We start from the raw sequence: 23,674 nt of genomic DNA, 5'->3' as shown, positions 1-23,674 counted from the left end.
GCTTGAGCTTCATGATTGTTGCCATTTCAAATCGCCGTCGAAATGCTGTACAGACCAAACACCCGATGGACCTGGATTTTCTTCCTCTCCATATTTCTTGAGGCGGTCGTCCTTATCATTCTTGAAATGTAGGCTTATCCTCAAGATGCCTTAAAGAAACTAAATGTCTCACCCTTCTAGTAGGACACTGTATCTTGAATTCATGAGCTCCGTTGCCGATATTGCAGAAGACGTGACCTCAACCAGGGTGGCTCCAACATTTTTCGCCCTGGTGACATTGGGTCTCCTATATCAGCTAATCCTTGTGTATGACACGCTGGCACACCATAATAGTATTCAAGTTCTTGGCTTGAGTATCTATTCGGCCACATTGTGTATATACAATGGCCTGCAATTGACTCAGGTACGCGACGCATACGGCATCTTGTACGATAATAGTGCTATCGACCCGAGCACAGGACAGGTGATCCTGAACTTGGCAATCACCATCATCGCTGTAACTGCAGTATCAACCATATGGACTATTTTTAGTGCCTGGAAGTTGTCTGGGGAGTTTGCATGGATTATATTTCACAAGGTGGAAGCAGACATTACCATGCAGCGTAGATATGTTTATTTTGAAGTATGGGGAGTCTGTCAAAAATGCGCCAGTGGGCATTAAAAAACTAACAGCGGTTACTACCTAGCTTCTTATTTCTATCCTTAAGTTCGATGGATTTTATTTCATTGGATTCCTTGTGCAGCTTGTTACCGTGACTACCGTTCGCTCGGATGCCGAGTTCGCTGCAACCATAGCTTTTATTCCCTTCTCGTGCTCTCTCTTATTTATCACTGCCTCAGTCGTAAGACATGAGAGACGATGGGGAACTATTAGTGTTTGTGTAAGCCAGCACCACCCCATATTATGATATGGTAATTAAGAGCTATGTACCAGGCTCTACATTGCGCACTAGAAGGGTTTTTCATCTTCAAGATTACAAGGTTGTATAGTCCCGAAACATTTGGTGATTATTTACCAGCTCGACGATCATTGATACTTTTTGGTGTCATGGCTATCATTCTCTCCAATGCGACCATGGCAATGATAATCCTATGCTCCCAGAACTTTCATCAAGGACTTCGCCCTTATATTACGGGCGAAAGGGAAGCATTTATGCTCGGAGAGGGCTTTGAAATGCAGCTTTACGAAGGATATTCACCCATGGAACGTGGTATTTCTTAAGCCAGTGCGATCTTGCATCACAGTGGTTACTAAGGAGAGGTAGCTCGGGGCGATAGGGGAAAAATTAGCGAGGGAGAGAAGAGGATATGAGAATATCAAGTTGCTGCTGCTTTGGCAGCACAGTCATCAATATCTTGTGTTGTATGTCGAAGGAGGGATTGTGCAACGATATATCGGTGGGGGAGAACTGTCTATGGGCCACAGGGCGTCCTTTTTGAACTACAATATTATATTATTTGTACCTTGAAATAAATCATCGTGAAGTGTGATGAAGCGAAGTCAACATGTGGCCTTTGTCTCCGAAACGAAAAGCTATGTGAATATGCCACCTCGGGAAATGTAAGCCTTGACGCTCCGACATAGACCGAATACGATGCGGATTTAGATCCAATGCCGCAGCAAACAGGCTCTCCCGGGGAAGGATATCATCCTCCCAGTGAATAATGCGGTTCCGGATGCTACGGCCGATGGGACACATTAACTGACAGACTTGTCCTGGGGTGTGTCCAGAGGTGGACGCTAACCCCCGAGCTATCGAGGGGCCATCCAGTGACCAGCGAGAGTCCGATAGCCTTGCAGCATGCCTATCTATCGCCATTCAATTCCGTCTTTGTAGCAGTGCGGTGGTTTGGCCTTTTGAAAGCGATGCGACGAGAGAGAACCCGCAGCTGTGGGCGCTCCCTAACGCACATGCGAACCAAAGCTTCCCGCTTGACCTTAGCAGCGTTAATGGGCTGGCCCAGGCCGGCTCTCCCTCTACTATCCAAACTCTTCTCGAACCATATTATTTTTTGATGTGCTTGGCTGGTTCGTTGGGGCGGCACAACGGCTATGGCGAATTCTTTTTGTCAATTTCAGAATACAGGAAACCGTCAACCTCAGGCCTTCGTCTATCCTCGATCTAGGATCCCTGGTTAATCCCCAATGTATCCTTCAGACCTTGCTGGCCGTAGCCTGACGGTCTTGGCCCTAGGGTATACATAATTCTTTCTGGTTTATCTAAGCGACGCAGTAAGTCAAGTTATAGAAGCAGTTATACCTGTAGTATAGACGAATATCTGTATATTTTCCACGCGTTAGTACGACTAGGTGCACCGTCTGTCTCTAATGTATCGGCTGTTTAACGTGAATACATATAAAGACGTTGGAGCCAGGTACGGGTCCAGACACTCCCTAACCTTTGCGTTCACAACGCCTGGCACAATATCGGGCTCACCAGCGCTGCGGATACTTGTCCCCAGGACCAATAGAGCTTCTCCTCAGGCAGCTAGGCGAGGTCCCGGCCGGTTAGCAGCAGGAGCGCAAGTCAGCACGAGGGGTGCAATATATGCCAGTCAGCAACCCCGTCTAAAGGGGGACCACGCCAAAGGGGCGTGGTAGGGCGCAGAATTAACCCCCAGCGACCTATTGACCGCGCATAAGCCACACGCTGGCTGGTCAGTAGTCAGGTGTGATGAATGATGAACACTTTAGAACGACTGTTAGCTGGGTCTAAGGGCCGGTAACGGCTTCAATATTTTGTGCACTAGTAAGTTAGATTTTAGTCAACATATCCTTAACTGTTAGTAACCACTTTTCCTGTATCATCGCCAAGGCTTGGACATTATTCTGGCTGATGCGCAAGTTTGATATAGCGCTAGAGGATATAAAAATATTTAGTATCTATATTCTAATATATGCCTTTCGTGCCTCCAGAAAAGTACCCCAGTATAGATTTTGAGTAGACTCGGCATTGCTGTAAAGAAAGGGTCTTGTTCAGTCTTCTTGAAGGTCAGTACGGTCTATAGAGCAGTCATGCAAAGAATAGTAAAAATTATAATATTGTGTTCCTTGAGTCTTGGTTTAAGGATTCAATTCAATAAACAGATATATAATGGACGGATTAATATCAGCCGATTTAGTACGGCGAGTCATAAAACGTAGGGGCGTTATATAATCCAGGCCAACAATAGAAACGTGATGCAACACATGACAACGTAAGCCTAGCAAAGGGGTAGGTGAGGTAGGTGGGTGAAGGCTATTGGGGTTCAGGCGGTTCAGGTCAGCTTCAGGTGAAGGGGGTGAAGACAGGGCGGCAACGACACTAAACTCAAAAAATCAAAAAAAAGTTGATGAACAAAAAAACATACAACAGCCGGGATTCGCTGGTGGTCACCCACCCAACTACTAACCGGCCGGCGTGTGGCTTAAGTACGGCTGAGCGGACGGGAAGCCCTGTTCTCCACACCCTGTGGTCGTATGTACCTGAATTGTGGATGAGAAGATATATATAGGACTTCCCTCTTCCTCACCCAGCTAGGAAAAAGCTTCTTTAAGTATCCTGACAATTAGAGCCAGTATATGGCTTATATCCAGCCAGTAGTGTATAATATCATGATATCTATAGACTTGTAAGCTAGAACTGCATAGTATTCTAGTATACAAGACTGCTTTCTAGATTAGGCTGCCATTATCTTATATAAATATAAGTATAATATAGTAGCTAGTTCTCTTACTCATGTTTAGTATTCTATAAAATTCTATCAATTTGGTTACAACTTACAAGTCTGATCTAAATAAGATAATAGTAATAGTATCAAGGTCTAATTAAAATATATAAAAATATTGACCGAAGACTGTGGTACTATGCAAAAATATATCAAAAACTTTCAAACCATGAAAAGAAACATATAACAGCCGGGATTCGCTCGTGGTCACCTACCTAACTACTAACCGGCGTGTGGCTTCAACGCGGCCAGAAGTCGGGTGGCTGCCGCCCGGTGAGCTAGCGGGTGAGCTGCTTTACGGTCGCGTGACCTCGGGTGAGCTTGGGTGAGTGTGCAATAAACAGGGTGAGCCGCTCACCCTGTTGCTCACCCTGTTGCTCTGTTGAAAAACTCTAATACCCATTATTTTGTTTTATGAGATCGAACATTGGCTATTCTATTAGATCTTCAACACCGGAGGTCTTGGCAGTCAGCAGACCAATGAAAAACTTACAATATATTGCTGCTGCCTGGACAAGGCAACATTGGCATGAGTTGATTAGGTAGATCCTGGTCGATATCTCGAAGGAAAAATAGAACCATCAATATTCTCCTATGGGTCGATCACCCGTGGATGACAGGCTTCCTCATCATAACTAGATAAAAGGCTACCGGTATTGGTCATACTGAGAAAAAGGAATGGTTCCGATTGACCTAGCAATATGCTGCAAGTCCAGGTTGTGGCTGGTATGGAGCTTTTCTCCTCAAACACTAAACACTGACCATCGCCTTATACCAGTCGAGTCGAATTTCGGGCACCCAGTGGAAGGAAAATTGCTGGTTTCTACGGACACTGGGATCGACCTCTCAACTACAGACTTTGGGGAGTCGCTTATGTCGCCAAACTAGGCGTCATGTTTGCTCGGATCTGACCTTTCTTTAACCTTGTTATGCAGCCTAACTGCTTTTCTTTCGCTTGTTCAAGTCTCTCCTTTTTCCACTCCAAATCCGCACTCATTTAGAAAGACACAAGGTAATTAATATATCAAGACTTTTGTCCTTATTATCTGCATCTCATCTAACCTGCACGACGCTCACTTCAACGGTGATAGTGCGCTAGACAAGGGTCTAACAAAAACATCCAGACAGAGAAATTGAGGGTAAAATAAAGAGCCAGTCACGATTGGAGTTGAGCTCCATTTTTTTTGGAGATCGTAAACAGAATAGCCACACTCCTTCAAGATTTTTGGAATGCTTTGGACAAGCTTTTGATAAACTTCTCGCCATTCCAAAGCCAAATCATCCCAAGGAATAAGAGGAGGTAATACCACCTGCCCCTGAGCAGGACTAAGGTCAAGCGTCCGGTGCTTATACAGTCTCTCACTGATAAGGCGCTCGTGCTCAAGCCTGGCCAGCTCTGTTGCATTGTCCTGAGAGAATCTATTTTCACTGTCTCGCCCTGCCACCTTTTCTGCAAGATAGTGCTTGATCTTCCGGAGCTTGAACGGAATTTCATCTGCTTGATGGATGTAGGAATCTCGATCAACTTTATTAGGTTCCGACCATTCCATGAAGATAGCCGGTTTGTATTTCTTTAGCTGTTCATTCTCAGTTTTATTCGCCTTTAGAATGACAACAAGGCTTTTTCGCCCCATCTGCAACCAACTCAGGCTCCCCACAAATATTGGCCGCGCTTCACCTCCCGTCAAACGCCAGTATTTCCACCCTATCCGAACCACAATGAATAACCCCAACGAATATCGCCCCGAACGGCCGTCAAAACGGGACCCCGCTACGGATACATTTTTGAACCAGGCTGACGAACTAGAACGGCTCCTTCAAAAGAATAGATTTAAAATATGGGGCTTTGTGATTTATCGCTGCACATATCAAAGTGACTCTGACTGGGAAAAGTTTATGGCTCGCTTTCTACACCATGTTACTAAATCACTTGAATTCTATAATGGTCTGGATCTCTTAGACAGCTTTGCCCCTACTGTCTTTGAAGACCGATCCTTTAATGGTGTGAGCACTGCTTTTCTGCGTAAGCATTTCCAAGAGTGGGCTGTGACAGCGCCAGAAAAAGAACAGGGCGTCGATAATACTTGCTTCCCAGAATCAGGTCGGTATCGGTTCTTTATTATGGTGGACCAGGAGGCTTTAGAGTCAGTTCTGGGCGCGCCTGATCTGGAAGACAGTAATAAATATGGATTTGTCCGTCTGGTTAATGGGTTTTGGGAGCCGCAGGAACTGGATGAGGATGAATTAGCAGCATATGGGGTATCTAGCCAATCAGAGATTAAACAGTATGAGCCTCTGGAGGGATGTACTTTGGAGGATGTCGGCTGGATGAAAGTGCTTTATGATGAGGCAGAGACATGGGCATTCCTACATGTCTGTGATACCTTTGACTGGTTGACATATTACAAGCGTCCTCCGGGTATTCAGAAATATATCTAGATATAGGTGAAAGATGATACTTCCGGTCAATTAGAATGGATACATTTCCTTCATTATCTGTTTATCTTTCTACCCAGCGACTTGCGGCACGAAGCACTTTGACGACGGGATGGTGTTACAGACCCTTGTCTAGCGTACCTTATCGAAGGCGGACACTCAAGGCAGAACAACCATGGGGTGACAACAGCTGAGAATGGCCGGCTAGTTACTAAAAGGATTATTAAAGAGAGTATATCTTTAGTATAGCGGCTAGGGTGGGTACCTGGTCGGAGAATTCCATTCAGGGCCCGTCAGCTCCCATTCTCGTATTAGGCTTTCATAAGCCCCACACGGGACAATTGACAAGCTGGCACCTGACCAATATAATCGCACAAAGGCAACGCGGACGTGCCTACCATTAATTTTGATTGGCTTATAATGTGTTCCGAGGAAACAAGGATCTTCTTGGAGAGCTGAGCTCTTGGTTAATGAATCATGAACCCCTGGCAGTGAAGAGGGAGTCAATACAAACTGATGGAGCTGGTATAGCTCACGTGTATGGGATTGATTGTCTTCAGGTCTAAATCTATCATACAGAGATTCCTTGGTGTTGTGGTCAGGTCACGTGGTTGCTGCCTTAGGCTCCCATAGGCTCTGACATATGGTATACTGAATATTATAATAGAAGATTTCCTTTATATTAAGCAATATTACTCTCCGAGAAAAGCTTTAAAATCTGGTTAGAAAGGTCAGGTTCCTCCTTTATAAAGTATCTGTCTTCAGGTTCATTTCGGGACAATGTCCACCTGTAATGATTAGTCATTCATACAAGGAACAGAGATTAAATATATCTTACATCTTCTACCTTTCAACGGCCAGATCATATCTTTGATCAGTAGATGGAGCCCTTTACTTATAGCAAACCTTGTTTTCTTTATTTCCCTGCTCTTGTTAATACTCTTCAGTGAAGCCGCGTAACTTGCCGAGCTTGTGGAGCTCGTCTATCTTTCATTGTCATTGCTCTTTAGATAAATCCGACATGTTGTCACGTGGTATCGGCAGATGTAGATGGCAACACCAGGGCAAAGTCACGAAAAGATTTGAAGAGAGAAGAAAATTTTTGGCGAAGCACAAAAGGTGCCCTCCCTATTTATTTCATATGATGGAGACACTAGGATAGCGTGCGATTGAGCCTGTACTAAATCATCTAGCCCACCCAGCTCTCCCAGCTCACCCATGTTCTGAACAGGATCACCCAGCTCATCTGCACTCACCCTACGACTTAGCGTCGCTCGCCCGTAAAGCAGCGAGCCCCAGAGGGCGCTCCTATCCTTTGGCCGAGCTTACACAGTTGGCTTAAGAACGGCTGAGCGGACGGGAAGCCCTGTTCTCCACACCCTGTGGTCGTATGTGTTGAGTTTATCTAGATTAGAAATTATAGTGCATGTAATCCGTCTATATAATCGCGTAGAAGTTAGCAGTTGTGGTCAAAGTCATCTCATTACAATTCGCATAATCCAAACCAGGTGGGAATTACCTTTGTATGAAATTAAGAACATGATCCGGACTTGGGGTAAGGTTCTCAGTTAAACTGGGATAGCCCTAATCGTTACCTACTAGCTGGCGGAACTTCGAAAGATTGACACCCAAAATAAGTGATATTTTATTGCTAAGCTGCCCGCCAAAATAATCCTACACTTTTGTATTAAAGGCGCCATTTCTAATTTCTTTTAACAAATCTTTACAATCCTTATTCGCCATTCCCCACCCTTGTTCAATCAGCTGTTGGCGCTCAGGACCTCGCACGCGGAACGAAGCCTCAAAAGGCGGAAGTTTATATATCACACCAAAATGCTCGGACCTGTCTGCCGTCCTCACATCCTCCAAGCTGCTCCCATCTGGACAGTCTATGTGATACGCCCAAAGCATGCGCGCTATCGCAATAAATAGAGTTGACCGTGCAAAATGTTGTCCTGGGCATACTCTTCTGCCGAAGCCAAAGGCAGAAAGAGGAAGATCCGGGTTCTGGATCCACCTCTCGGGCTTGAAAGCAGGGGCGTCTTCAAAAATACTCTCGTCCATGTCCATTTCCCATTGATTTGCAATGACAGTGGCGCCGGCTGGGAGAAAATACCCCATGTACTCATCATCTTCGGAGAGTGTACGGGGTCCACCAGTCGGGGCCATTGGCCGCCACCGGAGTACCTCGGAGATGAATGCATTGACGTACGGGAGTTTGTCTTGGTCCTCGAATGACGGGAGCCTCTGTGATCCCACGACCTGGTCCAATTCTCCTTGTGCTTCGTGCACAGCACTGGGGTGGAGTAGACTGGCCAAGACGAATATCCTTAAGGTTGTGTCGCTAGTGTGGCTTCCGGCTATGTAGAGCTCGCCCATGCTGAAAGCGAGCTGCTCCAGGGAGAAGTCTTTGCTTTCCTTTCTACCGAAGGCCTCCTGGCTCCAGTTCCAAGTGTCCTGTTGCAGAGCGGATTGAACGCATTTTATGAATGAATTCTTCACATTGTTGTGGCTCATTTCGCCTTTGACTTTCCACCTGCAGAGGAATCTCGGAAGTCGGTCAAGGATCGGGAGTATATCCACCATGAAAGTCATGACGGAGGTTGCTCGGGTCAGTGATTCGAACATCGTGTCCATGTGCTTCAGATCACTCTTGTTCTCCTCGCCAACATCCTTTCCGTATGCCAAATTGAACATTAAGTTAGAAACATACTTGTGGAAACACGATCCAAAGTCGTTTGTAGATAGCAGGCTATGCAAGACCTTCTTGCTTTGGGTATCTAAAAGAGTCTGGCAAGCTCGAGTGGATTGGTGGCTGAGAAACGTGGTGTGAAGCCGTCGATGGAGTTTCCACTTGGGCCCGTATTCCATGAAGACGGGCTGTAGGCCTTTAGATATGTAATTGTTCACAAATACTGACTGAATATGAGTGCTGTATAAGCTGCCGCGCTTATGCAGCAGGTCCTGGGCTATTTGGTGATTGCCCAGGATAATGATCGTCTGGACTCCGAGTTTCAGACTGATGATGGGCCCGTGCTCTTTGTGCCATTTTCGAAACGTAAGCCATATTTCCTTCTGCGGGATTGCGCCTGGGTTTAGAAGCGTTGGGCCCGGCGGAAGTGGTAGCGTCGAGCGATTGGTGCGAACAAACAACTTGTAGCATATGTAAAGGGTGATCGTGAACAAGCACGAGATGCTTATAAATGCCATTATCCGCCCCCTTGTTAGAAGCGGCCGAAGAACAATGGCTTATCTGAAAAAGGATTTTAGTTACGAGATAGTTGTAGCCTTATAGAAAGTAGTCAGGACAAGTGATGATGCTATTAATACTTTCCTTCTTCATTGTTTGATGTTGGTATGCGCTGCGCCCCTTTCAGGTCAATCTCTATATTCTAACGCAAGGAGTGAGGTTGTTGCCCGCTGACCCTTGCCGGCATGCTATGTAGTGGAGATATTCCCCGGTGGCGAGGGACCTTCCGAAATCTAAGCTCCTGAATTGCTTGCCAATTATACATTTGCAACAGCAGAACCACCGATTTCCAACGAAATAAAATGACAGGCGGGTGCGCCGCTATCAATCGGAGGATCCATGAGAAATAGCCCAAGCTAGCTAGCTAGACATACAGCGCAACAACAACATCGAAGCGTTCATGTTGGCATAGAAGAAGTTAACATAAAGAGCGATAGCGTTCCCTCTGCTTAAGTCTTGGGTTGTTAGTTTCACAGTGGAACCAACTCCTTACTTGGAAATATTCCTTGCTTGCAAATTCGTCATAGTATCCTGCTGCGAGAGCTAGCAGAGCCTAGAACCACCTACAATCCTAGAGCTATCTATCCCTGACACCAATTAATAAAAACTAATAACATGATCCTTATGCCAAAAGGGTGTTGCTGCGGCTGCTGTATGTATTTCTACATTCATGCAGCGCCGATGCGAAAGTATCTTAATTTTATTTATCGCTTGTTGGTCAGCAAGGGTTGAGATGATAATTTGTGCATGGTTAAGAAATCTTGATTAGTAAGGGTGGGATACTTGGACACGGATATCTGCTATATGTACGCACCAATACATCTAGAAAAGCCCTATTTAGACGACAAACTTACTATTATATTCATGTGGATGGGAATACTAGCTATATTTAGTGAGACCCACTTTCGGTGAGTCTGTGTCAGTAAATCCATATTAGTAAGGTTATAATGGCTCCTACGCGGTCGAGATATTGACTTAACAATAATAACGTCTGTCCCGGAGATGAGTTTACCCTAACCTAGTTGTTCTTTCTACCTTTTACGCCCATTATCTGATTTGATCCCTTGAACCCTGTTGATGTCTCCTGGCACGTAATGCTTCACATGAAAGTCAAAATTCCTGTCTCTAATCAATATCAGCCGGCTATACTGTTGATACTTGTATGGACCTGCCTCATCGATGTGTCCCGGCAGTCATAGTTAGTTTGCTGGATCCATAACCGGGCAATTGGAGGGCCACTTGAGCTGTCCTCCATGGCATTCCATAAATGTAGTATAGCTGTAGAGTGTACCATTCCGAGTTCTTGTCGGATAGTGGAGAGCCAAGAAGTATCTTGATGGCACACTGGAAGTACAAATAGGTAGTGAGAGACGCATTCTTCTTTGGTGCGCCGACTCTAAGGTTCCAGTGTAGTTTGGGGCTTGACATCTTTGAAGATAGGTCGGGAAAAGGTATATCCTTCACCTACATACTTGGCAGCGACAAATAATGAGCGCCAAAGTACATAGGTTTTATCTACGCAGGATGCTTAGTTGGGTGATCCAAAGTGTTATGAATCTATACGAGACCACGTGATCCTAGTGGCTTGGCCGGATCACCAACTTCAGCCCCTGAAGGCTTTACCCATTAGTAGATATGAAGAAGCGCTCAAGATAGTTGATATAGTCGTCCATAGAATTGAGTACCTATCGGAATGGCATCCGGTCCTCAGTAGGCTACGTACGTGTAGCTGATACAGCCTCATCCTGCCCATCTTTCCCCTGAGATCACAACACAAAGGATTAAAAAAAATAAAGGAATCGTTTTGGTAAGCTTGTTATCTCCCCATGTCGAGTCGTGTAAAACCAAGATAACCGGAAATTTCGGTTAGGTTGCGTATGTAAGGCCTCAGAACCCTAAGTTACTATATTGATTAACCCCCTAGCTAAACCTATATGGATTTTCTTTGGCTTACCAATATTTAATCATAGGCTATGTGAGCCATTATTCCGACCGAATCCCTTGATGCTGTACCCAATCTTGCTCGCTAAATCTAGAAACAGATCCTAAGTCTTTCTCAAATTTATTTACCACAATGACCCTCAAAATGCCGATAGTCCAGCGTCTCCTCCCAAAAGGAAGCCAGCTGAAGCGCCGTCCGCACAGTATTCCTAATCTGTCGTCCGTTGAGGCAGTCAGCAGCCAGCACAACGAGATGATTTTTCAAGTCATCGATATTCACATCGGGATTTGTCTTGCTGAGCCCATTAATGAAGTTCAGCCAAATCTCATATGGGCCTTCAAGTCCAACGGGGGATAGTGCACCGCGAGCTGGAATCGAGATATGAACGCAGCGTCAAAGGTCCCCGATATGGTTGGACGTCAGTATGGGAATTTCATAGTAGTACTCTAGAACACGCCGGAAGACCGAAACAAGCGCATTGGGTTGCAAATCTGTCTCGCGTGGTTCCTCGAGGAATACAACCGCTTCATCTAGAAGAACTACACAACCCCAGATTGTACCGATGAGCAGCACGGTCTCGAGATACCGTTCGATCTCGTCAGCATTGGTTCCGATATCTCCCCATGTTACTCGGTATAGAGGCTTTTTGGTAAGCTCGGCCACGGACTCAGCGGTAAGTGTCTTTCCAGTACCCGGGCCGCCGTGGAGAAGCATGATCAGGGCGTTGCCTTTGCCCTCTATGACGTCGGATGACTTGGAAAACCTGGTGTGCACTGTGACTGGGGCTTAATTAGTGCTTTTTTATGATGTTGTACGACGAGTCGTTCGAAGCCATTTCATTCCAATCTATGTCGCGAATCCGCTCGACTTGAAGTGCCCCTGTAGAGTGCTGATCACAATTAGTATGAGATTTTAAGAAATAAATATGGCCTGGAAGTGTCAACACACTCCATTTCTCAATGCTAAAGCCGAATCGGTGTATCTCATGGGGAAGGAGAAGGAGAAAAGAGGTCTTGCGGAGGCTTTCGTTGTCCATGACGTCTGGACCGAGGTCATCGTCTTGAATACCGTGATCAAAGTCAGAGGTGCATCTGTCGATAGGTGTCCATGTCGATCGTGTATCTCGAGACAATCCATCATTCTTCTGTTATTCTAGGGGCTGAATTTAGAGGGCATACTCGAAGAATGGGTCCGAAGCGGTATCCTCGGTCTCATCTTGGACGACATGGTTGTCGGCGTTAGTGGTGATAGAGACATTGTTAGCGTTGTAGGGGTAGGTAGCCTCAACCTCATAGATAAGGTCCTGATCGAAGAAGAGCTGCCATATACTCGAGTGTCCTGTACTGAAATCAGTCATAATACACCTCCGGAACTTTATGCGTCCACTCCCAAAGCTGACTAGCCAACGCACCATCTTGCGTCGTCTTGTCAAGTTGACTATTCGATGGAAGACCATCCGGTATGTAAAACTGGCCATTTTCTAAGTGATCTTGAGAGACTGTAGCTGCCCGCAGCTGATTGTACGTCCTATCCTCCGGGGATCACCGTCTGATTAAAGGTCGTCGCATAGACGAACCAACGGTTTGCCCGATCAAGATTCTCAACTAGACCCGTATTCACAACCCCAAGATGAATGGAAACAGCTATCAAATCCGGATATCGACGGGCCAACCCAAGCGCATAAAGAATATTAGCCAGCTTGCGTTGGCCGTACCGTCTCCAAGATCCAAAGGGGCCGCTATCTTGCGTGGTTTTCAAGTCCTTGAATATGATGCCCTCACAAGGATGCACCCTGTAGCCTACAGATGTGAGAATGATGAGACGTACACCGGTCACGGTTTTTCAGCCGTACGTTGCGGGAGTGGGAACAGCCTCTAAATCAAGATAGCATGACCGATGTTGTTGGTCCTAAACTGCACCTTGTAGCCATCTTTTGTTAGCCCCGGAGGGTGCGCCATGATGTCTGTGTTACACATGAGTACGTCCAGGCGCGAATCCTTCGTGATGGGAGATTATCTGCGGCTTTCTTCACGGAGTCCAGGGAGGCGAGATCGCATTCGACAAACGACACAGGTCTACTCGACCCTGTCTCGACTACCTTCTTGATGATATCCTCTGCACTTTTCGCGTTCCGACCGCTGATATAGGTCTGCGTCGGAGAATGCTTGACCAATTTAACGACTGATTGTGCTCCGAGACCGGCCGTCCCTTAATTTTTTTTTCTTTTTTCTTTTTTCCTTGGTAAGTGAGAGAATGAAGCTGGAGGTGAAAGGATACTGACCACAAGTGACAAATATCACCTTGTCGGATAGATCTGGTATATCGCTTTCGGGATTAAATGAGCACGTAGGCTTTATAGAATTCTTGTCTTTCTCGGTAATAGCAAAACTGACTGCGTGGAAGTGGTAATATGATCCCAATTTGAGAAGTATGTTGATGTTTTGTGTGCCAAGTGGTCTACCCTAGAGTGTGGTAGAGGTTATTTAACTGAAACGTTCCATGTCGTGTCTTCTGACGGATAATATCTAAATTGAAGCCGATTCCTTATGAGCTTTAGAAGAATACTCTTTACCATTAGATGATAATCAAGATCTGTTACTTGCCTCTTTTCTATCATTTTATATGTGGCTGCGCTATCTAGGCAGAATTACCTACGTAGACATTGTCCTAGAACCAATGAAGGAAACCAATATAAAAACCGTTTAAGGTCTTGGACAGACTTTCCTGAGCAGCTAGCTTTGACAAGCCTAGCTTGACTCCGGTACATACCAGTCTGAAGTACAGGGAAAAGGGTGGGCCTGAAAAGGAATGTGTGCAAACGTCACAATTGCCCAACAAGATATAGATAGAGGACATGGTAAGCTTTAATCCTAAGCAATATGAGGGAGAAGACCTGCGTCGAAGGATTGTTAGTTATCTTGTCGGCGATTGCGCTGTTAACGCCTAATACCGGTGCGTCCCTGCAGTTAAAGTGCGGCTTGGCGGGCGCTTTTCATTGTCCTAGAATAGTTATACAGAGCAGCTGTTCTCCAAGCCCTAAGAATGCCCACCAGCCTTAAATTATCTCTATCTGTCTATAAATCTAGCAATACATGTAATATAGCTGTTCTATTGTACGTACCCATGAATCTAAGCATTACCGCATAAAAGAAACTGCCTCCCAACGGATTGATCTCCCATCACATAGAGCTTATATATATCACTTCGTTGTCGTCACTATCGTCTTCAGCTGGGGACTATTTAGCCCCGTAGTGTCAAACTCCAAACTCATACTACTCTGACTGATGCCATCGCTCGATTCGCCGGGTTCGTTCGTCACATTAAACTGGCGTTGTTCCCAGATCTCCAGTGGCTGTTCGCGATTAATGTGCTCACCAGACGCCGTGTGATCGACGGAGCGTGTGTGCGATTTATCTCCACCCTTGAACCGGGATAGATGGATGGTCGAGCTATCAAGTCGATTGGTGTACTTGCTTCGGCTGTAGCTGCGAGGATATGACGATTGCGCCAAGAAAGACTTCCAGTTGAACATCCGGCGGAATAGTGTCCATGTTTGTGGGATATTGGCCACAACGATGGCGGTTGCTGCCTCCCGGACGTACCAGTCGACCCAGCGATCTCCGTATGGATTCGATATCGAGTAGTATTTGGAGAGGATGGAGCAGAGGATTACGAACACGCCCAGAGAGAAAACGGCGCATAAAGTAAGCTTTTTGGACAGGCTTAGCTTGGCTTTGATCAAGAGCGGCAATGGGATGCACATGATCATCAAGTCCGTAGCGACATTTATGGCCAAGGTTAGAATAAGATGATTGCGATAGACGGAGCATTGCACGGATTTTGGTGGCACCGACCAGTAGGCGGAGAAAGGGCGGCACCAGGCAGCGAAAAAGAGGATTTCAATTAGCACGAAACTCAGCGCACAAAATGCACCGATGGCTTTGACGACTCGGTGTTGCGACAGACCCGATCTATGGATTGATTAGATGATGATCGCTGAGTGGAGGCTGACAACTCACGTCATGGTTGAATAGAGTAAGAGCAAACAGGCCTTGCATCCCCAGATGACTCCGAGCCATAGCTGCTCTACTGCAATCACTATCTTACTGCCTTTGATAAGATCTGGGATGGAGGCAGGGTCGATCTGGTCGACTTTATCTAAGGGGATTCCGTTGGTCCCGTGTTTGTCAACTTCAATCAGGTAGACCGTCATTAAGATGTACAAGACCTGATAAAATTAGCAACCGACGAGATCGAACAATATGATGTGGTGCGTACATACCACAACCACGATCATCGTTATGTCTTCAATTTGGAAGTTTCTGGGGGTACCCAATTGGAGCCAGCGGGAAACATAGCGTAGGAATGCTAGATTAGGGTCTGTTAGAATTTTGCACCGTTATGTGGCATGCGGAAAACCTACCGATCAACAGCACCACTGCCAGCCATATCCAGCTATTCACATTAGACGCCATCCCGACTTGGTGGGTGCAGAGAAGCAACCGTGACTTCGAGAGTAGGAGTCCATCGCTATGACGATCATTATGGGAAAAGGCTCCGGCTCTCATATATGACCATCTGCATATGACTCGGTCGAGAGGAAAAGGGAACGCCCACACTTTACGTGCGCAACAACGTCCAGTTCCTTGGGACTGCCCGTCACAAACTGGGCTGGATCCACTTTTTCCCCGAGCCATTTACTACGACGGGAGGTATGCACCCTGACCCCATAGGGCTAGTAACCTGGGCGGGCACACGTGGCTCTTGCAGGGATTATGGCGATCGAAGAGTTGCTTAAAACATGTCACAAAAGCCTGGTGTAAATATAACAATGCATGATTTGTATTCGGTTGTGTAGTGGCATACCACCAGATCCGCAAATCACTCTCCCCGACATAAGGTTTTGTATCGTTAACTCGGGATTTTGTCCGTTTTCCCGGTGCCGATAATATCGGAGCCCACGATAGGCTACCGTATGCGGGAACATTTCGCGACCCGGGGTTTTGGCTCAATAATTTGATTACAGTCCCTTGGGACTTGAAGGTGGCGATTTCTCCCGAAGAATGAGTGGATGGTGCCAATGAGAAATTAAGCTTAGTTTTGTCAGACATCCTATATATACCGCATTCACAGCTGAGACAACGGTTCGCTATAATATCTCCGAGGGTATTACCAGGACCCATTAACACGAGCTTCCACGCGCGTTATCTGGCGATATAACTTGTTCCTTGACGGAATAGGAGAAGTATCAGAACACTTATGGACCATCGGCCGTAGGTGGAAATTTTAGACTGTTAAACCATTTTTTCTGTCCGATTAAAGTTCAATTTCTTGGCAGGACCTTCGTACGCCCGATCACTTCAACGGTCAAAGCAGATCTCCGATATCGCAGAAACTCATGTCCATACTTACCTAAGAGCTATACAACGTGGAGTACAGAGTACTATTTGGGGGGAGGGTCTCATAGCTTGGCGTGTAAAGCTCACCAACACCAAGCAAATTTCTACCCACGCCGAGCTATATCCGTACTTAAGGAGCTATATAGGTTAGGTTAGGTTAGGTTAGGTTATATTTAACGGCCGTGGTTCACGCCGAGGCATGTGACCCACCATCCCCTATTGGGGCAAAGGCCGCCAGGGGGTAAGCCCTGGGTGTCTCTAACTAGCTGCTAGTCCTAGTTCTTTGTACATGTAGGGGACTTTGGCGCGTTTACATAGCTGCCGTAGTCAAGAAAAGAAGAAAAAAGGGCCTGCGATAGCAGGTAGAGGGATAATGCCAGCTGCACAGGTCCGCCTACACTCCATGACCCATTCTGCCTCCACTGCGTAGGTTTTTTTTCTTTTCTTTTCTTTTCTTTTTTTTTTTGAAAAGGAAGAAAATATAGAGAAGGAGGTATGTTATCCCAGTCTTGCTGAGATGGGCGGCGTCGTGGGCAAATATCCTCAAAGAAACGGGTCTGAGATAGCCATGCGGCTAGTTTATTCGCGCCTTTTGAAGTGCCTAGTAAGTAGGGGATTGTTTTAGAGGGGGACCTGGAGGTCGTGGCAGGTGTCTCTTTGTAATACGGTAGAAGAAGAAATGTATAGGAGGTTTTCTTGTACTATAGCGGCAGAAAAGGTACGCATCTTCGTGCTTAAAACGCTCATGATAAGTTACGAAGTCACCATATCCTGTACGGGCTGCCAGGGTCCGCGCGAGTAGAGGGCGTGGAATTCGCAGCTCATCAGGGCACTGGGGGGAGGTAATCCATAGATCCTGGTAAGATTGTGGAGCTACAGACTGCCAGTGTCTTTGTAGAGCAGATGCAGCATCAGCTTTGGCGCGCCGCCTTAGTGAGGCGTTTGAGGAGCTATATAGTAAGTCGGTTGACGGGGTTTAGTACTGAAAAGCACTCCCCAGGATATTGGACTTATGGGCAGCAAACAACCTCATTCATTCATTCTCATTCCTCTCTAGGAGATGCTCTCATAAGGATACATTAAGGTAGGAGGTAAGTAGGCTGATATGGTTGAGGGCGGTGACTTTGGCGGCTCAATTTATTCTGCCTGTCAGTACTCAGGGGCATCACGTGCCCTCTCTCAAACTTCGGATCTTCGGGTTTCCCTTCCCCGTGTATGCCAAGCAGTCCAGGAATGAAACCAGAAGAGGAGTGAGATTGCCAAGATGTGCGTTGACTTGACCACTGGCAGTCCTCAATACCTATATCCTTGAAATGTCGCCGGCAAGAACCAGCGAATGATCCAGCAATTAGCGAACACACATATGATTTCATGAACGTCTTGTCACTTGCCGAGGTATTCACAAACGGGTAGACCAATCTGCCAAAAGTAACCTTGAACTCAGGTGACATTCCTCTCTTGTATCTTGTGGCTAACAGATGCCTTGACCGTGCTGTCCATGAGCGTGCTATCGAAGCGCTCCTGCGCTGCTCACACTGGAAGGGGCCTTGGGATGCCAAGCTACTGGCTCGGATTGCAAGCGAGCTGATGAAACTCGAATTATCTGTAGCAACAGAGGGAGTGAATGAGTCCCAGCGGGGAAATCTTGCAGCTGAGAAATTAAACCCGCACAATGACTTTGTAATGGTTTCAGCAGACTATAGCTACGGATGGATTCCATACGAGGTCGGCGGCACGGAAAGAGAATGGTTGTTTACGCTGGACGACGAGAGATCCAGGTCTTCCAAGACGCTAATGTCCAACAATAGGACCCTAGGCTGGATTCGTGTGATACCAAGCCGTCTTCATCTTATTTCCCATGTTCTCGATGAAAGGATCGTCCCTGAATAAGACTTTTCAAATGGACGACGAAACCATGGTCCTGCAACGATATAAAAATTAGCGCTTCAAGAGACGCCCAGTCGAAGACCAGAACGTAGTCATTCATAGTGCGTACTCGACTTTGGGCAGAATTCGTGATCCCTAGCTACCCTCGTTCAACTAAACCGATTCTAGTCTGTGACGTCGACTCGATATACATTGGTCGGTAATACTCTCCGCGGTCTGGCTCACCTGCGCCGGTCATTCGTTTCGTCCATTCAAATATTTTCCGGCAAGCGATGCTCATCTTGTGCCCGCAGGTTCCAGAAGGCTAGACTACTCTTGGCCAATGAGGAAGCTCTGGTTTGGACCAGGGCCTTGTTTACACTAAAATTGCAGTGAGGGGGCTTGGGGGCTGAAGTTCGGAGAAAGCATTTATAATTCACCTCCGCATCGCTGATTACAGCGCCTGGAAACCGTAGTGACTTGCTATAGCCTTTGATACTATAATGATGGATGATGTCTGACTAGGGGTAGATCCTTTGATATCCGTAGACCAAGGTATCGCTATGATGTAGCCTATCTTACAAGGTTGTTTGCTTGAACGCATATTTTGCCTAATACGAGAAGTTATGCTCCTTATATATCGCCTCGTTTTGCACTAAGATTGTATTGTATTGCCTACCGCTATTTCTCCTATTATAGCTGCAAAATACTTTTACCTGTTTTATATTCTATTCCGCGTAATAAGAGAAAAAGAAGATAGCCAGTTTTCCAAAGTTTAGGCTTTAATCAATACATTATAGAGTAATTTTTTTCTGAAAGTAAAATAAAAAGAAAATCATATCTAGACGATATACATTCTCGAGGAACATGAATCCTACGCTTTATTTATGCTTCTGTAAGTGTGAATAGCGTAGAACCGGTTTGATGCCGCGATGCGTTCGATAGAACCGATAGTACATTTTGGTAATTCATTCATCCCAGTCAACATGACCTTCCTCTAGGGGCCTTTTTCCTCGGGACCGAAAGCTGCTCGTCGTAACATAACAGCAAGGCCCTTTTAGCGGCGCCTTCCAATCCCCATTATAGCATATTGAAGGCCTGTTCATCAACTGGACAATCTTAATCATAACGGATATTTCCCCGGTTATCTCCTTGTCGATGCTCAAAATAAGGCACATTTCTCAGATACTCCAGAGCTTAGGCTCCACAAGTGAACGGCTTCCTGACAATGGTCCGACAAATCTAGCATTTTTATTATTGGCCGTCCATTGCAACACTCAATGGAAGAAATGAAAGACCATCGTCAAAGTGATTTACCGAGGAAACAAAGGATTATACCTGAGATTGAGTAAATTTTTCTCAAATTTAAGGCAAGCTAGATCTTAGCGGGGAGGAGATACCAAATATAATCGACTCGGACTGTGTCAATCAACCAGCAGAGACAATCAGCAACGTTGAAGAATACCTATACGCAATCGCGGGGCCAATAGGCCGGCCTTTGGGCTTGCCACAGAATATGACGTATTTCGAGTTCTTTGTTCTATCACGACAAAGGGAGGATGGACGAATGAAAGAGACCCTGAGGGATGAAAATCCGTTCGGAGCGCTGCTGATATTAATTCATACCGTGCTTGAAATCGGCCAGATATGTGAGTCTGAATAACGTGATGTCTTGACTACCCAACCATCAATGGCTGTGCCTGTTTGCGGAGTATGTTTTCTAACGCCTTTCCAGGCACCGGTCGAACACGCGAAATCAACCTCCCATACCGATATCGACGCTGCGTTGGACGGAGTAAAGGTAAAGCAATGCGTCTACCTTCATTCCTTGCCACCACGAACAGGACTAACATGAATTACTTCTCGACCATTCAAAAAGGGTGGAATGTCACCGCCAAAGGAGAACTTACTTACTCCACCCTCTGGGACCCGGGGAACATCTCAGCAGACGGAAGACAGCATATATATCCAAACCTGGGGGAACATCCACCTATCTACATGCCGTGGTGTGGGTCTGGCCCGAGGTAGTCCCGCTAGGCCAAGCTCAGAACTCGGAAATATTACCCCGTACTTGATGCTTTCAACAAGTGCGTCTGGAGTCCTGGGACTATGGTGGATCGCGGTTTTCCAAGAGCTGTTTAGGTCGACCTTGATTGGACAGAGCTGAGATAGGCTGAGTTGTTTTTTGTGTGAAAAAAATCCTAGATATTAAACAGGAAGGCAGGGATCCACAACGCTATGCCGTATGAAGACCTGATTCCACGAGGTTTAGGAAACCGAGGCGAGCTTCCGCCGGAGATGCTGAATGGTCGGAACCGGACGCGAGCCCTCTCCCTGATGCCTGTTTCCTTACCCCAGTCGCAGGATCATGTTGCAGGGATGTTGTGAGACCGTATATCATTTTCTTCAAGGAATTGAGATACACCAACAAAACAATTTAAATACTGCTTATTGAAGAAGATATCCAGTCGCTTTGTTGTGGTGCTTCAACACTAAATCTTTTAGATCTCGATGTCCTCAGCAGTAGCCAGTTCAGCAACACATCCGCCGGAATGGAAATAGCGCCTCCATGATGTCAACGCACACGATATAAAATATCTACGCTATGGGTGGGGGGAGGCAGAAGCCGAAACAAGCGGTGACACGTTTTAGCTAGACATTATTTAATTAGAATAGGCCTGCTGTCTACAGGGAAGATATTAAAGTCTTTCGTATCTTCCCAGAGCAGATACTCATTGTCCCAATCCACAAAACCCGATACAATGTCTGAAAGTCCAGTAGCAAATGGTTTGTTCCGCCACAATAATAACACCCCTCCAGTGGAGACGAGTGTTCTAGCTCTTTTCTCACTAAAGGGCAAGACGGCCGTTGTCACTGGTGCAGCATCGGGTATTGGTCTACACGTTGTCCATGCTCTAGCGGAGGCGGGCGCCAATGTTGCTATCTGGTATAACAGAAACAGCAAAGCTATTGAGGAAGCTGCGAGCATTGAGGCGAAATACGGTGTTAAGTGTATGTCCCGTGCTGGCTTCGATGTTTTACGTCTCCCTCCGGCCCAACTCAGCTGATTGGTTGTATTTTAGGCCGCGCATATCAAATAAACATCAGAGAACCTAAGAACGTGGAGGACCTGTTAGACACTTGTGTCCGCGAGTTCAACGGTCGTTTAGATATTTTCGTTGCGAACTCGGGAATTCCATGGACTCAGGGTTCCATGATAGATGCGCCCGTTGAGCACTACTCGGATGTTACTCAAACAGATTTGGATGGCACATTCTATTGTGCGAGAGCAGCTGGATACCATTGGAGGAGGCAAAAGACTGAGGGTACAGATATCTTCGGCAGTCCTCTGCAAAATTTCACCTACGGCAGTTTCGTCGCCACTGCTTCGATGAGCGGCCATATTGTCAACGTACCACAGCTCCAGGCCGCATATAATGCCGCTAAAGCCGGGGTGATCCACCTGTGTATGTCTAACAGGAGCTGTGTATCAAGATCTATCAGCTAACAATTTGACAAGGCAAATCACTTGCGGTAGAATGGGTTCGCTTCGCGCGTGCCAACACAATATCGCCTGGGTATATCGTTACTGATATATCAACATTTGTTCCGGACGATACCAAAAATATCTGGAAGGATAAGATTCCGATGGGCCGTGAAGGCCTACCACATGAGCTCAAGGGTGCCTATCTATATCTAGCTTCGGATGCGTCGAGTTATACCACTGGGGCCGACCTTGTTGTGGATGGAGGATATACTCTCCCTTAGATAGTATTATCAGAATAAACACATAATAACACCTATCCAACTATCTGTCACTCTATGAGGTTAATAACTTTTATAGACTTCGCAAGGATGAGCTTTGAAAGAGGGTCAAACTTGGCGACAGATTATTGATAAAGCAATTTGGACAATGATATTAATCCCATAGCTAACGCTGTATTCTTCCCAGGAAGCATAGTTCCCAGAATCGAGTATATCCCCGATCCACTGCTATAATTTTGCATGTTCTTTCAACGCGACGCCCAATACCACCGTACCGGTATCAACCTGCACCAATTACCCGTGAACTGATGATCTGAGCGTCCATACCCTTCTCATATTTCTCTCTAGGCTTTGACTGTTCGCTTTGCGTCGACGCAAAACCACAAGATGAACCCACGGTACGTGTCCAATAGCTTCGTGAACAAATCCCGACCCATACTACCTTATCTGGTCTCGGATTACATTGTCAGTCGGGAATCGCACTTCTACTATGAGGGTAAGGAAGCCGACCACGATCAACCGCGTGCGCTATATGGGAAGGTAATGAATGAGAAGGCTCGCCAGCAGCCGCATGACAATACGGTGCGGCTTCTGCGACGTATAGAGTATCCGCAAGCTTAGGCTAAGTATCTAACACAGCTATTGCGCATCGCGCCCCAGTAATATTCTCGTGGCCCGGAAAGACGTTTGAGTTGGGAGATGGGATGTAGAGAAGGCCGGCGAGGAGCCGAACTTCATGCTCAGCACGGCAGCGGATAAGGGTTGGTACGGGCCAAACCATAAACGTTTGTAATGTGGCGTGTTGAGGTTGAGAGTGTTTATTGGCTATCCAATATGCGAAAGTGCTATATGGTGATTCGGGTAAATGTCCCTTGGTTTAGCGATAAAACGAACACGCTCACTCCCGCGCCACTTCAAACTAGTATGGCATCAAAAAGAGAATGATAATTAAAATCGACCATGGCAGTAAACTAAAACGAACAGCTTCCTTGGCGTGTCGTAACCCAGCCCAATAACAAGTTTTATTCGTCATGCCATCCCATCCAGGTTGCGTTATACAGAAGGGAAAGGGTTGAGTTTTGCACATGACTCGATATAAACGTAATATTCTTAATTGAGGCAAAAGAATCCGATCCCCTGCATATTCTGTAGGAATAGTAGGCCAGACTGGACTGAAACGGCTATGGAACCGCGAATCAATCATCAAGCCAAGAAATACCTGGGGACGATCCCGGCATGCATAGCCCAGCAAACTCTACATTCCTCACGCAACAAAGGCCTTGTCTACCACAGAACCTGAAAGTCAGC

The 23,674-nt window shown here is 46.3% G+C and overlaps 7 protein-coding genes across 7 annotated transcripts; 4 read left to right on the top strand and 3 right to left on the bottom strand.

Annotated features, from left to right (window-relative positions):
* The first annotated feature begins 183 nt into the window (after window positions 1-183).
* Window positions 184-1,419, top strand: BDW43DRAFT_284151 (uncharacterized protein). The gene is made up of 3 exons (XM_032042831.1): window positions 184-622; window positions 687-881; window positions 935-1,419. Exons 1-3 carry the CDS (start codon window positions 203-205, stop codon window positions 1,220-1,222), a joined length of 903 nt encoding a protein of 300 aa, XP_031897699.1. The 5' UTR covers window positions 184-202; the 3' UTR covers window positions 1,223-1,419.
* Window positions 1,420-5,427: 4,008 nt separating this feature from the next.
* Window positions 5,428-6,147, top strand: BDW43DRAFT_313662 (uncharacterized protein; the record flags this gene model as incomplete). The annotated part of the gene is made up of 1 exon (XM_032047660.1): window positions 5,428-6,147. The coding sequence occupies one exon, from the start codon at window positions 5,428-5,430 to the stop codon at window positions 6,145-6,147; it is 720 nt and encodes a 239-aa protein (XP_031897698.1).
* A 1,261-nt stretch (window positions 6,148-7,408) lies between these two features.
* On the bottom strand, window positions 7,409-9,354 carry BDW43DRAFT_321077 (cytochrome P450; the record flags this gene model as incomplete). The annotated part of the gene is made up of 3 exons (XM_032049253.1): window positions 7,409-7,457; window positions 7,823-9,024; window positions 9,061-9,354. The coding sequence occupies 3 exons, from the start codon at window positions 9,352-9,354 to the stop codon at window positions 7,409-7,411; spliced, it is 1,545 nt and encodes a 514-aa protein (XP_031897697.1).
* A 1,792-nt stretch (window positions 9,355-11,146) lies between these two features.
* BDW43DRAFT_284133 (uncharacterized protein) lies at window positions 11,147-12,425 on the bottom strand. Its single transcript, XM_032042830.1, is given in 3 exon segments — window positions 11,147-11,203; window positions 11,415-11,423; window positions 11,437-12,425. The coding sequence occupies 1 exon segment, from the start codon at window positions 12,048-12,050 to the stop codon at window positions 11,730-11,732; it is 321 nt and encodes a 106-aa protein (XP_031897696.1). The 5' UTR covers window positions 12,051-12,425; the 3' UTR covers window positions 11,147-11,203; window positions 11,415-11,423; window positions 11,437-11,729.
* Window positions 12,426-12,685: 260 nt separating this feature from the next.
* BDW43DRAFT_302166 (uncharacterized protein) lies at window positions 12,686-15,811 on the bottom strand (the record flags this gene model as incomplete). The annotated part of the gene is made up of 10 exons (XM_032045194.1): window positions 12,686-12,850; window positions 12,882-13,135; window positions 13,231-13,333; window positions 13,369-13,544; window positions 13,618-13,798; window positions 14,540-14,572; window positions 14,656-15,307; window positions 15,356-15,564; window positions 15,619-15,704; window positions 15,760-15,811. 10 exons carry the CDS (start codon window positions 15,809-15,811, stop codon window positions 12,686-12,688), a joined length of 1,911 nt encoding a protein of 636 aa, XP_031897695.1.
* Window positions 15,812-19,808: 3,997 nt separating this feature from the next.
* BDW43DRAFT_284127 (uncharacterized protein) lies at window positions 19,809-20,753 on the top strand. The gene is made up of 2 exons (XM_032042829.1): window positions 19,809-20,447; window positions 20,512-20,753. Exons 1-2 carry the CDS (start codon window positions 20,292-20,294, stop codon window positions 20,674-20,676), a joined length of 321 nt encoding a protein of 106 aa, XP_031897694.1. The 5' UTR covers window positions 19,809-20,291; the 3' UTR covers window positions 20,677-20,753.
* Window positions 20,754-21,363: 610 nt separating this feature from the next.
* On the top strand, window positions 21,364-22,369 carry BDW43DRAFT_321075 (uncharacterized protein; the record flags this gene model as incomplete). Its single annotated transcript, XM_032049252.1, has 3 exons — window positions 21,364-21,613; window positions 21,685-22,068; window positions 22,122-22,369. 3 exons carry the CDS (start codon window positions 21,364-21,366, stop codon window positions 22,367-22,369), a joined length of 882 nt encoding a protein of 293 aa, XP_031897693.1.
* Window positions 22,370-23,674: the final 1,305 nt, after the last annotated feature.

This window comes from Aspergillus alliaceus (assembly GCF_009176365.1).
Source record: "Aspergillus alliaceus strain CBS 536.65 unplaced genomic scaffold BDW43scaffold_39, whole genome shotgun sequence".
NCBI lineage: Eukaryota > Fungi > Ascomycota > Eurotiomycetes > Eurotiales > Aspergillaceae > Aspergillus > Aspergillus alliaceus.
This window is presented reverse-complemented; position numbering and strand designations above follow the sequence as displayed.